Genomic DNA, 17,298 nt, shown 5'->3' on the forward strand with positions numbered 1-17,298 from the left:
GCGAGCAGTCGCAGTCGCTGCGCGGCCTCTCGGGCTAGAGGGGCGGGGGCATGTCTCCACCCTGGCAGACCAAAGAAGGACGACGGGAGGTAGTTAGCTCGTCTTCCAAAATTCTGCACAAGTAAATGTCTCCTTCTCGAAAAATCCTCTGGGGCTCCTAACCCGTCTTGTAAGTAATTTTTCCGTCCTAGCGCTTCCCCAGTGCGTTATCACTCCCTCTCGCCACCTCATTGTGAGGTGTCTTGTGGCCAAGAAGTTAAAGTCACACCTCCCCTTTTCTCCTCGTCCATTCACAAAGCTTCATCTCTCTCACACGCTGCTCGCCTAGCTTTCCAGTCCGAGGCTCTGCCTCCTTCCATGGTTCCACCTATCAACGCCTTAGACAAAGCTCCATACGCCGCCCCCTTCTATTCACACCTGCCGGCTCTATAGGCGAAATTAACTACCGAGGCTGCAAAGGTGCAACCTCTACTCCCAAGGAATTTACAATCTAGAGGCAGAGAAGGACCAATTCATAGATTAGATAATATGGTACAGGCAACTAAGATTGCTCAACATAGTCCGCCTGGAGATTCAGGGAGAGCTTTCTGATGCCTGAGTTGTTTTGAAGGCAGACGACCTTTACTCAGGTGGAGAGGGTGGTAATGGAATTGCAGGTAAACCAGCATAAGCAAAGGCACTAAGAGGTGAAACAAGGTGGGATCTGCCAGAACCGCGAGAATTTTGGCCATCGAATATAAAGGGCAATTTGAGAGTTTCAAGGAATACAGCGGTATTTCTTGAATACCGCTGGGGCTAGGTTGTGGAGGAGGGCCATTCCAAGAAGCCTTAATTATGCTTTGTAGGGAACAGAGAACCGTTGCGAGATTTTAAGTTGAGGCCTGTTGTGATCATATTTGTGTTTTAGGTAAATTACTCTGATTTGCAATATAAAGGGTACAGCCGGAATAACGCAATCTAGGTGAGAGGTGACAAGGAATTAAACTGGGGCAACTAGAGTAAGGGACTGAGAAAGCAAAATAAACCCTGCTCATAACTAGACTGTGATTTACACATACAAGGCCAGGGACAAGACCAAGAAAAAAGTGTTTCTCCCAAGGACCGGTTGCGACTGCAAAAGGATTAACAACCCCCATCTTTTGATAATTGGATAACTTCCCTGGCTTACCTTTTTCCCTCTCTCCTCCAAATCACAATTACTGAAATACCCAATTACTAAGCTGCCTGTTTCTCTAGCCCCCCCTTGAAATCATTCAGCAGAAGCCCAGACTCTTCATAAACTGCCCTGCTCCCTCTTACAAAGACACTTGCAGTAACAAGCCTCCAAGTGGACCTTGTCCAGCTCAGTGCATCGGTAATTAGGGACATAGACTTTGGAGTTGGATGGACTGGGAAACTCAAGCCTTGGCTCTCTGATCTTGAGTAAATTCCTAATTTTTTTTTTTTTTCTGGCCGAGTCCTAACCACTGGACTGCCAGGGAACTCCCAGTTCCTAATGTTTAGTCTTCAGTTTTCTCATCTGTAAAAATCAAGGGAATGCTATATGTTGGCATAGTGCCTGGCAATAGTTAGTGTCCCCAAAACTTTGTCTGTTATCAATGGCAGCGGCAGCGGGAAAACTTCCCAACCCCCTCAAGAGTGGGTTAGGTACTTGTCCTGCGGGTGCTCCCAGCTCAAGTATTTCACCTTTTATAACACCTATCACACTATACTGTACTTTGTTGCCTTCATAAGACTGCATCTGGCACTAAATCTTAAACTTCTTGAAGGTGGAGACTTGGCAGTTACGGCCTCTAACTAGAGAATGCCCTGGGTGGCACAAAATATAGCTGTGCAAATCTCCAATTTTGCTGGTTCCTGTGACCAGGACTTATGCTGAGAATTGCTGCCATTCTGAAAGCATCAGTGTTTGGGTTGCTGTAACATTTCTTATGAATCAGACCAGACTTTCATGTCAGAATAACTAAGAATGTCTTCTAGGAAGATACTTCTAATTAAAAAAGGATACAGATTTCGATTTTATTCTACTATGATTTAGAAATGAATGCAAATCTCCTTTTATAGGAGTTAGATGTTTATCTTCAACAGTTAACCGCTGCATTCATTTTCATGAATAAGCTTAAACTGCTCAAGTTAATTTCATTACACAAGTTACTCTAAAAGCCAATTCCATTTCCAAACTACAGTTACCATCATTTGAATTCGATAAATCATAAGATAAAAATAAGGTATGTAAAAATGTAATTCAAAGATACATTCTACTATGATATTCTGATAAATAGAACAAGTTTATCTTTATTCTGCAGTGTAACATGTATTTTCTGTTTTTCTTGGTGCCTGAAATACAACATCTACTTAGTCTCAAATACGTATGTTTTGGTTTATCCCCTCTCTATGGGAAAAGGCCTAAACTTTTGTCTTATTTTGTCAGTAGAAAATAGCTGATTGTCCTTAAAAAGTTAAAGAAAATATTTTACTCATATAAATGATGTAATAGATAATGCTATTACTAAATATGAGGGTTTTTTTTTTTTTTTTTTCTGACCACGACATGCTGGATCTTAGTTCTCAGACCAGGGATCAAACCCGTCCCCTTAAGTGGGAGTGCGGAGTCGTAACCACTGGACCACCAGGGAAGTCCCTAAATATGAGTCTTAGTTATTATAAAGTGACCAAAGAATGATCCATAAATGTATTTTTCATTTATTGCAAGCATAAAGGGAGAGCAAGAAATGTCTACTCTCTGAATGCCAGGTTGGAACTCTTTCAATTAATTTGTTTTTTTTCTTGCTCTAGTAGAACAATGGTACTAGGACTCACTGAAAGGTCAATGCAGAAATTCTCAGGAAAGAACATTTCATTTCTCACCTACCATTAATTTCAGTATTAATCACCAGATTTATTCAAGGACATAAAGTGGGGTCTCAAGTCCTCTCCAACACTCTTTGCTATGCCAAAGGCTTTATATATTTTCTAGATTACAGTTATCACTTAAAATAGCAAGATAAGGGTGCTTCCCTGGTGGCGCAGTGGTTGCGAGTCCGCCTGCCGATGCAGGGGACACGGGTTCGTGCCCTGGTCCGGGAGGATCCCACATGCCGTGGAGCGGCTGGGCCCGTGAGCCATGGCCGCTGGGCCTGCGCGTCCGGAGCCTGTGCTCCGCAACGGGAGAGGCCACGACAGTGAGAGGCCCGCGTACCGCAAAAAAAAAAAATAGCAAGATAAGATACTTATAAATGCATATTAATATGAAAATGCATGCAAATCTATATTTGTGCAACTGATTAAAAGTTTTCTTTGGAGCAGGGAACTATCCAGTGGTAGTTATTCTTTTTTTTTTTTGGCTCACGGGCCCAGCCACTTCGTGGCATGTGGGATCTTCCCGGACCGGGGCATGAACCCATGACCCCTGCAAAGGCAGGCGGACTCTCAACCACTGCACCACCAGGGAAGCCCGGTAGTTATTCTTTTTTTTTTTTTTTTTTTTGCTGTACGCGGGCCTCTCACTGTTGTGGCCTCTCCCGTTGCGGAGCACAGGCTCTGGACGCACAGGCTCAGCGGCCATGGCTCATGGGCCCAGCCGCTCCGCGGCATGTGGGATCTTCCTGGACCGGGGCACGAACCCATGTCCCCTGCATCGGCAGGCGGACCCTCAACCACTGCGCCACCAGGGAAGCCCCCGGTAGTTATTCTTTATTCAATTCTTTATTCAGTCAGTTCTTATTCAGTTATTAGTGAATAAAGTTATTCTTCATTCAGTTAATATTCTTATTGATTCTTTTGTCTAGTGATAAGCTCAAAGCAACACAACTGCTGGAATGGTGGCAGAGTTGATATCCCCACCTAGAACCGAAACCAAAGTACCATTTTCGAAGAGTAGGTTGAATTTGATAAGCAGGGATCAAAATGTACACAGGGACAAGTGTCTTAGTCTGTTCGTGCTGCCATAACAATATACCACAGACTGGATGGCTTATAAATAACAGGAATTTATTTCTCACAGCTCTAGAGGCTGGGAAGTCCACAATCAAGGTGCTGGCGGATGGTAGATTCAGCGTCTGGTGAGTACTTCCTTACTGATTCATAGATGCCCATCTCTCTGTGTCCTCACATGGTGGAAGGGCTGAGAGAGCTCTGTGTGGTCTCTTTTATAAAGGCACTAACCCCATCATGAGGGCTCTAACCTCATGAGCTAGTCACCTCCCAAAGGCCCCACCTTCTAATAGCATCACATTGGGGGTTACATTTCAACACAGGAACTTTGGGGGGATACAAACATTCAGTTCCTAACAACAAGAATGCATTACTATTTACATGTAAAGTAGCCAGTATTGTTAATATGTACTAATTACATGGTCAAATTGAGCTTATTTGCTTAATTGAACTGTAACCATTTTGATCAATAAAATTTTGCATGAAAGAACTTAAAGTTGAATTAAAAAGACAATAAAACATTAAATAGAATAGGTATCAAAAGTTGAGTCTTCTAGTGAACAGAAAAATACCTAAAGTGATTACAGTACTGTAGTTTTGCTGATACAGTGCCAAAAGAATGTGTCCCCAAAGTGAGCAAGGGAAAGACATCTTCCTAAACTTTTTTGAGGTGGATGCCTGGTTTTAGAATAGCCAACCTTACCCTAACCCATGTAGCCCTGGGAAAGAAGAAAGGGGCTAGAAGCTTGCCCTACTGGTGATGTCAGCAGATTGTGCACTGGTTCCATAGAAATTGGTGAGCTGGGGAGCAGTGGGTGGATCTTTCCATTCCTGCCTCTCTAGTAAATCGCTCATGAGTTTTCCAGTCACTCTCTGATCTCATGTTGTCTCGCTAATTGTATAGATAACTTACATGCTCAAAAAAACTAATAGGAAGAAAAAGTCATTAAACAAATATTAATAGTGTAAAGAAAGGGTTTTATTATATTATTTAATGAAGATAAGCAGCAATTTTAGTACAGAATTCTTTCTCAAGCCCTTTGACAGCCCTCAAGCCCACTTTCCCCCTTCATGTCTAGGAAGGCACAAGTAAAACACTTTTTGGAGGCAGAAAAGACATGAAAAGTTTCCCCTGAGGGTGTATCAGTAGCCAGGAAATTTACATCACCCCCTTGGGGGTCATCTGATTAAGGCATGGAAGAAACCACATCCCCAAGGCATTTTGCATAACCTCTGCAGAGAAGGTGACCAAGAATTTGTCATGCAAAGCAGGACATGGTTGAGAGTGAAAGAGGGTGCTGTTAATAACTATACCAGAACACCAGATGTAAGTTGATCAGGGATGGCCAACAGGGACACACCCTATGAATACATCCTTTGTATCTCTGAGATAGAAGGGCAAGTCAGGCATTCTGAGAGTCAATTTGGAAGACTCACTGCAATTGAATTTTGCATTAAGAATTTGCAAGAGGGCCTCCCTGGTGGCGCAGTGGTTAAGAGTCCGCCTGCCGATGCAGGGGATATGGGTTCGTGCCCCGGTCTGGGAGGATCCCATATGCCGCGGAGCGGCTGGGCCCGTGAGCCATGGCCGCTGGGCCTGCGCATCCGGAGCCTGTGCTCCGCAACGGGAGAGGCCACAACAGTGAGAGGCCCGCATACCGCAAAAAGAAAAAAAAAAGAATTTGCAAGAGACCTAGGAGGGAAGCCTGTGTGCCCTGAAAAATGCATACCTTGTGTGTTTACCTTTTAAAGATAACTATGGTTTAAAACAGATAAAATGTATAAAGTTAACATAACTTTTTCCCCATATTAATCTTTTAAAGGATTTTACTCATTTCCTAGAGCATACATGCTTCCCTTTTCCAGAGAAGGCATGCACTCTAGAAGCAATGCCTTTACCCCCTTCCTTTTTTAAGAGCAGAGATATGCCCCCAAACTTACACATACAACTCCAACCCTATTTTTTTCCCTACTGAATTTATTAGTTATTTTTAATTGTGGTAAAATACAGATTAAAATAAAACTTGCCATCTTAACCTTTTTCGGTGTATAGTTCAGTAGTGTTAAGTATATTCATCCAACCTTATCTTGCAGATTGGATGACTAGCATACTAATGAAAGAAATATACTAGTAAATGCAGTATTGATTTTGAACACAGGCATAGGCAATTAAAAATATTCCACGTATTTACAAGCAAGGGCAACAGTGGCATGGATTCCTCAGAATATGTAGAATTATCTAGGTTTTAGCCTATTTGACAGCTTTCTCTCCCTATTATTATAGCAAAAGTCTTCTAAATGTTTATTTATTTTATTATTTATTTATTTTATTTTGGTTGCACCAGGTCTTAGTTGCGGCATGCAAACTCTTAGTTGCGGCATGCACGTGGGATCTAGTTCCCTGAGCAGGGATCAAACCCGGGTGCTCTGCATTGGGAGCGTGGAGTCTTACCCACTGGGCCACGAGGGAAGTCCCTGCAAAAGTCTTCTAAACCACTGTATAAATTAGGAGATTTATGTTGATCACCTGCCTTGCACAGAACCTCAACTAATGAAGTAAAGTTCAGGTAGTTTTAAAGGGAAGTCAAGATAGTTCTGTCATTGTGGAAAATATTATTGTATTCTATGAAACAATGTACAAACAATTCAAAATAATACTATAAACCATAGACTATTATATTACTAGCCTTTTGAAAAGTATTTCTGTAAATGGATCATGAAAGAATTTTAAGTTCTAGGCACTTAAAGCTTTTTCTTTAAAATATTCTGCATGTGCTTTCTATATGATCAAGCCTTTAAGTAAAACATCTGACTTTCAGAAATGCAAAAGGATTTCTGGATATAAGTAAACCCTTGTGTTTTTAGGATTACAAAATATTTTTTCTTTTTTTTAAAAATAAATTTATTTTATTTTTATTTATTTTTGGCTGCGTTGGGTCTTTGTTGCTGCGTGCGGGTTTTCTCTAGTTGTGGCGAGCGGGGGCCACTCTTCGTTGCGGTGCACGCGCTTCTCATTGCGGTGTCTTCTCTTGTTGCGGAGCACGGGCTCTAGGCGTGTGGGCTTCAGTAGTTGTGGCACGCGGGCTCGGTAGCTATGGCTCACAGGCTCTAGAGAGCAGGCTCAGTAGTTGTGGCGCACGGGCTTAGTTGCTTCTCAGCATGTGGGATCTTCCCGGACCAGGGCTCGAACCCATGTCCCCTGCCTTGGCAGGTAGATTCTTAACCACTGTGCTGCCAAGGAAGCTCACAAAATATTTTTTCTATATTATAAATTGATAGTAAGTAATCATATCCTGTACGAGTAATGACAAGTGAAAATCAAGGCAAATATACCCATTGAGAAGGCCTTATAAAAGAATACTCATTCATGTTTTAAAATAAAATATACCTAAAACCATAGCCAATGTTCAGCCAAGAAGTACCAGTCTGGGTCCTGTGGCTGTTTCTGAAAAGCCTGCATTCTGGATGGTCAGTGTCTGTGCCTTACCAGTTGTTAAATATTTTGATTATCATCCCTACTTATAACTGTAGAACCACCAATTGATAAACATATCAATAAAAAGACAGCTCAAAAATGTCACACATAAAAAGACATTACAATTACCAGCAGGTTGCTATAAGAGAAATTTGTGTCTCTTGCTGGTACTTCAGTGATAAACATCATTATCAATAAAAGTAAGAATTTGTTTACCAAAGAGCTTCCCTCAGACTAAGGAGCGCTGCCATACCAAGAAAGGCACATCCATAATTATTAAATGCAGGCATTTAGAAGAGTCTAGTTAGCAATTTTTAAAGAACTAGTATATATTTAAGCAAGAGACCACCTAGACAATGGCGTCTAAGGGGGTCACTTGGCTGGTAGACGACTTGGGTTTTGCTTGTATGTTCAGCACATAGTCGTGAGGGAAGGATGAGCGGACAGTGCGGTTCATTAGGGGCTGAAGGGGGCGGAAGTTGTCCACCATTCTTTTCTCTTTCTCCCCCTCAGAAGTGGAGAGCAGGGTCCGAAATTGCTCGAGCTAGAAACAGAAACAGGAAGCATAAATAATTTCAATAGAAAAACAGCTTTACTTCATGAATAAATTACTTTCATTTTTACTACCCTGAAACATTCGTCTAAAATTGGATACAGAAGGAGAATTTACTTCTGGGTAGGAATCCCTTCACTGCTAGACAGGGAATAAAATGTTGTGTGAGGAGAGTAGCAGGACGTGGTGAAGCCAGTGGGGCACTTGGGATCCAAAGACTGGCGGTCAAAGGCCCTGTCCCCCACGTATTAGCCATGTGCCAAGTCCAAGTTACTTCATCTTTGGTTCTCAGAAACCTCATCTTTAAATGGGCAAAATAGCCAGGCTACAGGATAATAAATAAAAGGCTTGATGCATATGGTAACAGTACCAAAAATGTTTTGTATTTTCAAAATTTAACTGAATCCTTAACATAAACAACGTAGTCTTGATTGCTTACCGCACCTGGGCATTGCGGACAAGGCAATGCAGGTGGAGGTCTTAACAGGCAGTCGCATGCCTCCTGCCGGCACTGTCCAATAGAACTCTCCGCGGTGAAGGAAAGGTCCTATGCAGTGTTGATTACAGTAGCCACAAGCCACATATGGCTGGCTGCTGAGCGCTTGAAATGTGGCATTGTGACCAAGAACTAAATTTTTAACTTAGTTTCTATTTAAATGTATTTATACTTAAATTTAAATGCCCACACGTGTCTTGTGGCTAAGGTACTGAATAGTGCAGCTCAGTATAAAAGGAGTGATCCCAAATCAAAGACTTGTTTTCCAGTGTGGCAATAGCATCAATCAGTAGCCCCTTGGCTTTCTGAGCAACCATGTTATAGAACACTTGACTTCAAGCCAGCTGGAAAAGCTCTTTGTAGCATTTTTCCTCACTCAATCAGGCACACTGTAGCTACAGAGAGGACAGTCTAGGGCACAGCAGGCAAGCATGGGAAGATTTGTTTGGATTAAAGACTTCAGGCCAAGTAGAGCAGGGACAAGTACCAAACACAGTGACCGTACTTGCAAATCACACATATACCCTCATTAATTAGGAACATGTCTGAGTAGCTCAGGTTTATTTTTATTTGGCTAATTGCAAAAGATTAGAAATAGCCCAAGTATCAATAATACATTTCATTAGAGCTATAAAATGAGCTAGTATATAGCCATTAAAAATGATATTGAAGATAATGTTTATTATCTATAAAATGTTCCACACATCACCGAGTGAAAAGAGCAACAAAATGGCATGTACAGAATGATTCCATTTTGTTCAAAAAATTGTATATATTTATATAGATGAAAGAACAGAAGGATTTATGTGTATCTGTATAAGTAAAAGACCAGAAGGATTTATCCAAACAATGATTAACACTTAGTGGTAAGACTGTAGGCAACTAGGATTATTGATGACAGCTAACATTTTTTTCTTACTGAATTTTCTGTGTTGAAATTTCATTTGAAAAGTCCTCACATGGGCCACTGACCCTCTGATTTATTTATTTTATTTATTTATTTTTCAGTGTTATGTCAATTTTTAAATATGAAGGATAGTAGCGGAATAAATGTATAGGCCGCCAAGCCCAGGCTTATGAGCAAACTCTGTATTCTGTCATTTGTTTATGGTGGTTTTCATGACACAGAATTTTTTTAAAAATTATGTAGTCTACCTTACCAGTTGCTATCGCTGTGATTTCCGGTTTTGATATATGGTTAGAAAAGCTTCCTCCATTTGGACGTATGAAAAGATTTTCCTATGCTTATCCAAGTACTTTTATGGCAGTATTTATAACATTTAATATGTCTGGAATATATTCTTGTGTAAGGTTTGAGTGGTCAGTCCAACTTTTCACCCCCAAATGTCTGCTCAGTTGTCCCCATCGCTCTTACTGAATAATCTCATCTTTCCCTTTCACTGGGCTGAGATGCAACCTTTATCATAAACTAAATTCTCATATGTACTTGGACATATTTCTGAATCTACAGTTTTCATCCTATGGTTGATCTCTTTGTGTACCAGTACAGCACTATTTAACTATTGAGGCTTTATAACTTGGTTGATTTAATCATCTTTCATTTTCTCTTTCACAGTTTTCCCTGGCTCTTTATTTATACTTTTCTTTTTCCACGTGAGGTTAGAAGTAGCATATCTATTTTAAAATCCTATTGGTATGGGCTTCCCTGGTGGTGCAGTGGTTAAGAATCCGCTTGCCAATGCAGGGGACACAGGTTCAAGCCCTGGTCTGGGAAGATCCCACATGCCACGAAGCAACTAAGCCCGTGTGCCACAACTACTGAGCCTGTGCACTAGAGCCCACAAGCCACAACTACTGAGCCTGCGTGCCACAACTACTGAAGCCCACGTGCCTAGAGCCCATGCTCTGCAACAAGAGAAGCCACCGCAAGGAGAAGCCCACACACCACAACGAAGAGTAGCCCCCACTCACCACAACTAGAGAAAGCCTGCATGCAACAACGAAGACCCAATGCAGCCAAAAAAAAAATTTTTTTTAAATAAATTTATATTAAAAAAATCCTATTGGTATATTTATTGGGATTACATCAAATTTATGAAGAATAAACAATTCATGGCCAATAACAGCTTAAGGAGAATTGACATCAAAGGTGTCTATGATGTCTTCCTATTCAATAACATGGAATGAATTTTATCAACTCAAGTCTTTTGTGTCCTTCAGAAATGTTTTAAGTTTTCTTGTTAAGCTGATTCCAAGGTATTTTGTATTTTTTTTCCATTATAAGTAGCATTCTTTCTTCCATTATATCTTTTTTTTAAATTAATTTATTTTATTTACTTATTATTTTTGGCTGCATTGGGTCTTTGTTGCTGCGCGCGGGCTTTCTCTAGCTGCGGCGAGCGGGGGCTACTCTTTGTTGTGGTACGCAGAGTATGTGGCTTCTCATTGCAGTGGCTTCTCTTATTGTGGAGCACGGGCTCTAGGCGCGCGGGCTTCAGTAGTTGTGGCTCACGGGCTTCAGTAGCTGTGGCTCGCAGGCTCTAGAGCGCAGGCTCAGTAGTTGTGGCGCTCGGGCTTAGTTGCTCCACAGCATGTGGGATCTTCCCGGACCAGGGCTTGAACCCGTGTCCCCTGCATTGGCAAGCGGATTCTTAACCACTGCGCCACCAGGGAAGCCCTCCATTATATCTTTTAACTGATTGTGATTTATACATGTCCAGTGTACTGATTTCTAGAAATAAATATTGTACTCCACTATTTACTGAATTATCTTTGCAGTAGTTCTTTTTATTGTTTCTCTAATTTATTTTTTCTTTTCTGGTCTAATTATATTGACTACTTCCAAAATATAACTTCAGTTAAAATTTAACATAGTAATACTCTTTTCCGTATTAAGCATACTATATACTTTAGAACTGAGATCAATCTCTTTTATCAAGTTAGGGAAGTCTCCATACATTCCTATTTTATTGAAAATTTTTTAAAAAACTGAATGTTGAATTTTGCTAGTGCTTTTTAAGAATCTATGGAAATGATTATTTTTTATATATATTTAGATCCACTGATATGATGAATTAATATCATTCGTAATATTGAACCATCCTTGCATTACTGGAATAACTACTACTTAGACAAAATATATATTTCTTTATTTTTTATTTTTTATTTTTGGCTGTGCTGGGTCTTAGTTGTGGCATGCGGGATCTTTTTTTTCAGTTGCGGCATGTGGACTCTTAGTGCAGCATGCGAACTCTTAGTTGAGGCATGCATGCAGGATCTAGTTCGCCGACCAGGGATTGAACCCGGGCCCCCTGCATTAGGAGTGCGGAGTCTTACCACTGGACCACCAGGGAAATCCCCCCCTTTTTTTTTTTTTAAATTGGAGTATAGTTGCCTTACACCGCTGTGTCAGTTTCTGCTATGCAGCAACGTGAATCAGCCATATGTGTACATATATCCCCTCTTTTTTGGATTTCCTTCCCATTTAGGTCACCACAGAGCACTAAGTAGAGTTCCCTATGCTATACAATAGGTTCTCACAAAGTATATATTTCTTTTAACGTACTGCTGGCTTCTGTTTCTAAAATACTATTTTAGCTTTTTTTTTTTGGCAATGCCATGCAGCATTCGGGATCTTAGTTCCCCGACCAGGGATCGAATCCGTGCCCCCTGCATTGGGAGTGTGGAGTCTTAACCACTGGACTGCCAGGGAAGTCCCTATTTTAGCTTTTTAAAAAATATATCCTTCAGACATACCAGTCTGTACATTTTTTTTTTTTTGGTCTGATCTTTGGTGGGTGTTGGTGTCAGTTATCCTGGCTTCATAAAAAAGGTTCTGGAACCTTTTGTTCTTGTGAAAATGCTTTGTGATTAATTAAAATCCCATAAAGCAAGCATAAGCAAATATTATTGCAGTTCAGTTATGTTATGAATTAAATAGAATATGTGTATTCACATAGTAATCACCACTTAGTTGCTAAGGAAAAAATAGACTCCAGGGTCAAAACAACTGACTTAAAATTTCTGGACGGACATTGTTGGGTTCTGCTTTTATCCTGAGGTTCCATAGCAAAATTCCCTTAAAGATTTTAAAGGGTTTGAGCACATCCATTTTCAGCCTTCATTCTTCCTTTTAAAAGGGTCTTGTTTATATAGAGATTCGATTTATATATAAAATATACAATGCATAAAACATATGTCATTGACAAATATGGAAGTAAAAAGCCTATGTTTCCTAAGTTTTACCTCTTCTCTCTAGTTAATTTGAAGCATTTCCTAATTCATATCCAAATTAACACAAGATGTTAGCACATTTTAATAAAAATGTATGAGCATTACAAGATGTTAAGAACTGATGCCAAAGTTTGAGCCCAGCCTTGTTTTAAAGGGGCAGACTAGAATTTCCTTACATAGAAATGTGGAAAGAACGTACCTGATCATGATCAACCTCTATGGGCTGCTTCTTAATGATCCAAGTGACAGACTCGGAGAGTGGTGGGGTAGTCAGGGACCCTGAGTAGGTCCAGTAATCTGGGCAGGTAGGCATCAGACAGGAAGGGTCGAATGACCCAAGTTCCACAAGCATGTCCTGGCCAAGAGAAGGGGTCATCGAGTTATCATTTTATGGTGAAAACCACTCAGGAATCAGATGATGTGGTGATGATTCTAGGGGCGTCTGAGGACCAGCAGCAGTCCAGATGAGCTCCAGGTACCTCTGGGCACCTTAGGACAGAATCATACCCATGCTTTGTTCCTGCAATTAACCATGTATTTCTGATAGTCCTCAGTGGGAACACAGCAGAAACCATTTTCTCCCTCCGTTCTAGCGAGCTTATAGCAGGTGGTCTCCTCTGAACTCTTTGGGAGGCATTAGGTGGTAGCTGGTGCATAAACAAGGAGGCTTTTCCTTTTCAAGAGAGACTAATAGAATTCACCTTTCTAAAATGCAGTGCAAATTAGGAGGAGACAGGATCCTGGACAGAGAGAGGGACAGAGGGGAACAGGGAGGGAGAGAGAGGAAAGGAGATGGGGGTGGGGTGGGGGTGGGAGAGGGAGGAGGAAAAGGAGGGAGATGGAGAGGGAGGGCAGGGTGCAGACAGAGGCAGGGAGAGGAGGGAAGACAGACTTCCAGAGAGCAGCCCCTCTGGGATTCTGAATATTGAACAATTAACCTTGACGGCTGGACAGAGGTATCCACCCTGAAGGATGTGGGTAATTGTTCTGTAAAGCTGGACAAGCCAAGTTTCTGTCAAACTTTTCTGTGCCCCCTGCCTATGGGAGGGTAGCTAGAGCCCAGAAGGCTTCCCTGAGTGTTTGCACAGGACTGAGAAGGAGCAGGGGTCGGGAGCGGAGGAGGGGACTCATGTTCCAGAGTCCCTGAGTGCTCAGTGGCGTGGCAGCCAAACCAGAGCCGTCTGTGCCCACCAACAGGATCCCTTCTGTCCTCTGCAAAGCGTCCCAGGGCCAGGGGCTCTCTCAACACAAGCATCATAAATGGCAAGTTGTCTTAAGGGGCAGCTTTCAAAGAGAGCCTGAATTACACTGAGGCGAATTACCTTTTCCCAATTCACAGTGCCTTGTTAGTGTCTCCACTCTGAGACTGAGACATAAACTATATTTCAAGTGATTTAGGAAAAAAAATTACCTTGTGCTTAATTGATGGCAAAATATCCACCAATTTCTGTAGCTCTTTATGATACTTGCCTAGCTAAAGAAGCAATGAGAAAATATTAACAACAATTGACATCTCACTTTTGAAACTGCAACAGAATGAATTAAAATTAACCACCTGGTGATTATATAAAAACAAACCAACCACACTACTTAAGCTACAATTAAACTGGTAATTTAGAATGTTTTAAGCATCACTGAATTCAATTAGACACAGAACAAATGAGCAGGCTGTTTGCTGACAGGGTCAGCGTGCCTGCAGGTGAAGGTGTCCTGCTCCATTTAAGCATCAGTTCTTCAATTAATATTTAAATTAATTAAAATTAAAAATTGTTCCACAAAGTAGCCACATTTCTTTTCTTTTTTTTTAGGAGCCACATTTCAAGTGCTCAGTTGCCACATGTGGCTTGTGACTGCTCTGTTGGACTGTGCATTTCTATACCATTTGAAATATATTCATAACAATCTTGTATTTTAAACATTGTCTCAATATTCTTAGAACTTAAAATTACAGTATTGTATCTTTTCATCCTAGGATACAACACATCACTTAAAGCTAGTAAGATTTTTTTTTTTACCTTTAAAAATACTCCTATCACAGCCAAACCATTTTCTTCCAGTGCTGCATCCTCAAAGTTTTCAAATTTGACTGCATTCCAATGCACCAAGTGCAGCTGAAACACCATTAAAAGATGGTTTTACACATGACCATGTAGGATTGCTCCAAAACACACAGCCTTATTCACATATGATATTTTACTGTGCTTCCTCACCAAAAATAAAGCCACTGAGAAAAGCACATGACAGTCTGGTGCAAAATGAGATAGAATTAAAGAACAGGAAGAAATACGTGCAGGAGCAGTAATTAATACTACTTTGGAATACAGGGATTTATTTGGGGGAGAAAATTTTATATACATATATATGTGTATATCTCCAAGTGAATAACATTTCAGTGAGGGAGCAACATTTGTCCATTCCCATCCTGATTTGCCTGAAACATTCATATCTAAAATCCATTTGCATCTAAAGGAGAGATGTTTATATTGAGAGAAATAGATTCTCCCTATGTGAACTAGGAGTTGAAGACAAATTTGTTCAAGGGATAACAACTTAAGATGTGTTTCTTTTTAAGGTGACATTTAAAACTAAATTAGGGGGAAAGTTGTGAAGAAAAAATTCTGTTTCCTTTGGCTCCCTTTATTTCCCTACAAATTATTCCTTGTCCACCATTCACGAATCCTCACCTAGCCTCCCAAGTAACACCCTCAAGGTCACGTTTAACTTCTGCCTCTCCTCTCCCGAAGAGGACCCTGCCTCCAGGTCCTGTTGCTTTTATTTCAGAAATGCTTGTCAAAACTGCTTGTTAGGGCTTCCCTGGTGGTGCAGTGGTTGAGAATCTGCCTGCCAATGCAGGGGACATGGGTTCGAGCCCTGGTCTGGGAGGATCCCACACGCTGCGGAGCGGCTAGGCCCGTGAGCCACAACTACTGAGCCTGCGCGTCTGGAGCCTGTGCTCCGCAACAAGAGAGGCCACGACAGTGAGAGGCCCGCGCACCGCGATGAAGAGTGGCCCCCGCTTGCCACAACTAGAGAAAGTCCTTGCACAGAAACGAAGACCCAACACAGCAAAAATAAATTAATTAATTAATAAACTCCTACCCCCAGCATCTTCTTTAAACAAAAAACAAAAAACAAAAAATAAAAACTGCTTGTTAGGGACTTCCCTGGTGGAACAGTGGTTAAGAATCCGCCTGCCAATGCAGGGGACACGGGTTTGAGCCCTGGTCTGGGAAGATCCCACATGCCACAGAGCAACTAAGCCTGTGTGTCACAACTACTGAGCCCGCGTGCCACAACCACTGAAGCCCACTTGCCTAGAGCCCGTGCTCCACAACAAGAGAAGCCACCGCAATGAGAAGCCCGCGCACCGCAACGAAGAGTAGCCCCCGCTTACTGCAACTAGAGAAAGCCCGTGCGCAGCAACGAAGACCCGACACAGCAAAAAATAAGTTAATTAATTTTTTAAAAAATGCTTGTTAAATCGTGCTCTTTTTCTCTATTTCTATTGCCACTGCCTTCATTTAGGCTCCCACCTTTTCTCACTTGGGTTCATTTGGCCTGGTGGCCCTGCACTGTTGCCTGGGTTATTTCTTTTTTTTTTTTTTTTTTGCGGTATGCGGGCCTGTCACTGTTGTGGCCTCTCCCGTTGTGGAGCACAGGCTCCGGACGCGCAGGCTCAGTGGCCATGGCTCACGGCCCAGCCGCTCCGCGGCATGTGGGATCCTCCCGGACCGGGGCACGAACCCATGTCCCCTGCATCGGCAGGCGGACTCTCAACCACTGCGCCACCAGGGAAGCCCTGGGTTATTTCTTTAGGCTATCATTTGAGCCTAGCGTAGAATTCGGGAAGAATTCTGTTTCAGGCTCTTAAGGTTGATTTCTGCTATATTATTTGAAATGAGGGCAGTTATCATTTTTACATGTGTAAACTGGGAATAATCAAATATGCCCCCAAGAGAGCTACATAGCATTTATAGGAATTACCTGATTCTTCCTGATAATTTCTTAGAACTAGAAACTCAGAATTATCCCCTATTCTCCACTGTTGTCACTGTTCCCACAGTTCTCAACTTACCTCTGCTGGGTAACATTTGCTGTCCACAGTATGCTCGGAGCCCCAGGCATCAACGGCCCCCCAGTGAAAATGGAACTGCTTTAATCGGTGGTTGTGTTCCAGGGGTCCTCCCTTGATCACTGAAATGGCACATCCAACAATTCAGGGGACAGTTTTTCATGTCGTGGAGGAATGTGGGGGAAAGGTGGAATCTGTGGGTGGACCTTCTATATGAACTGTCTTAAATGGAGCACGCTGTATCATATACCAGTGTTTATAAACTTGATTTCCCCACACATAATACATGTGTAAGGGCGAGACCTGCACTCTGAATGACACCAAGTTTTAACTACACTCCAAGCTGCATACAATTGTTAAAGGCCAATTCTTGCCTTAGTTTTATGTTCTATATTTACTGTGCCCGGTGTTTTTTATGCACAATAAAATGCAAATTTCTTTCAGCATATTTATCTAACCCAATCTCATAAAACTGAAATATGGGTACAAAAGATACTCTCTTTTTTATGCACCGATACTTTGCTTTTCAGTTTTTGAAGATACTAGCATTTCTTCTCCTTACACTGAAACGGAAA

The 17,298-nt window shown here is 41.6% G+C and overlaps 1 protein-coding gene across 3 annotated transcripts in view; it reads right to left on the reverse strand.

Annotated features, from left to right (window-relative positions):
• Window positions 1-4,915: 4,915 nt before the first annotated feature.
• CA5B (carbonic anhydrase 5B) overlaps window positions 4,916-17,298 on the reverse strand; it is a 39,716-nt gene continuing 27,333 nt past the window's right edge. For 2 of the 3 annotated variants that reach the window (XM_060086822.1, XM_060086821.1), the window contains exons 4-8: window positions 16,727-16,845; window positions 14,667-14,762; window positions 14,063-14,125; window positions 12,851-13,006; window positions 4,916-7,952 (exon numbers count right to left, since the gene is read on the reverse strand). In XM_060086822.1, the coding sequence (XP_059942805.1) occupies window positions 7,758-7,952; window positions 12,851-13,006; window positions 14,063-14,125; window positions 14,667-14,762; window positions 16,727-16,845 (629 nt within the window). In that variant the 3' untranslated portion in view covers window positions 4,916-7,757. The remainder of the gene's footprint in view (window positions 7,953-12,850; window positions 13,007-14,062; window positions 14,126-14,666; window positions 14,763-16,726; window positions 16,846-17,298) is intronic. The other variant, XM_060086823.1, reaches the window with a different exon arrangement.

The sequence above is a fragment of the Mesoplodon densirostris genome, chromosome X (assembly GCF_025265405.1).
Source record: "Mesoplodon densirostris isolate mMesDen1 chromosome X, mMesDen1 primary haplotype, whole genome shotgun sequence".
Taxonomy (NCBI): Eukaryota; Metazoa; Chordata; class Mammalia; order Artiodactyla; family Ziphiidae; genus Mesoplodon; species Mesoplodon densirostris.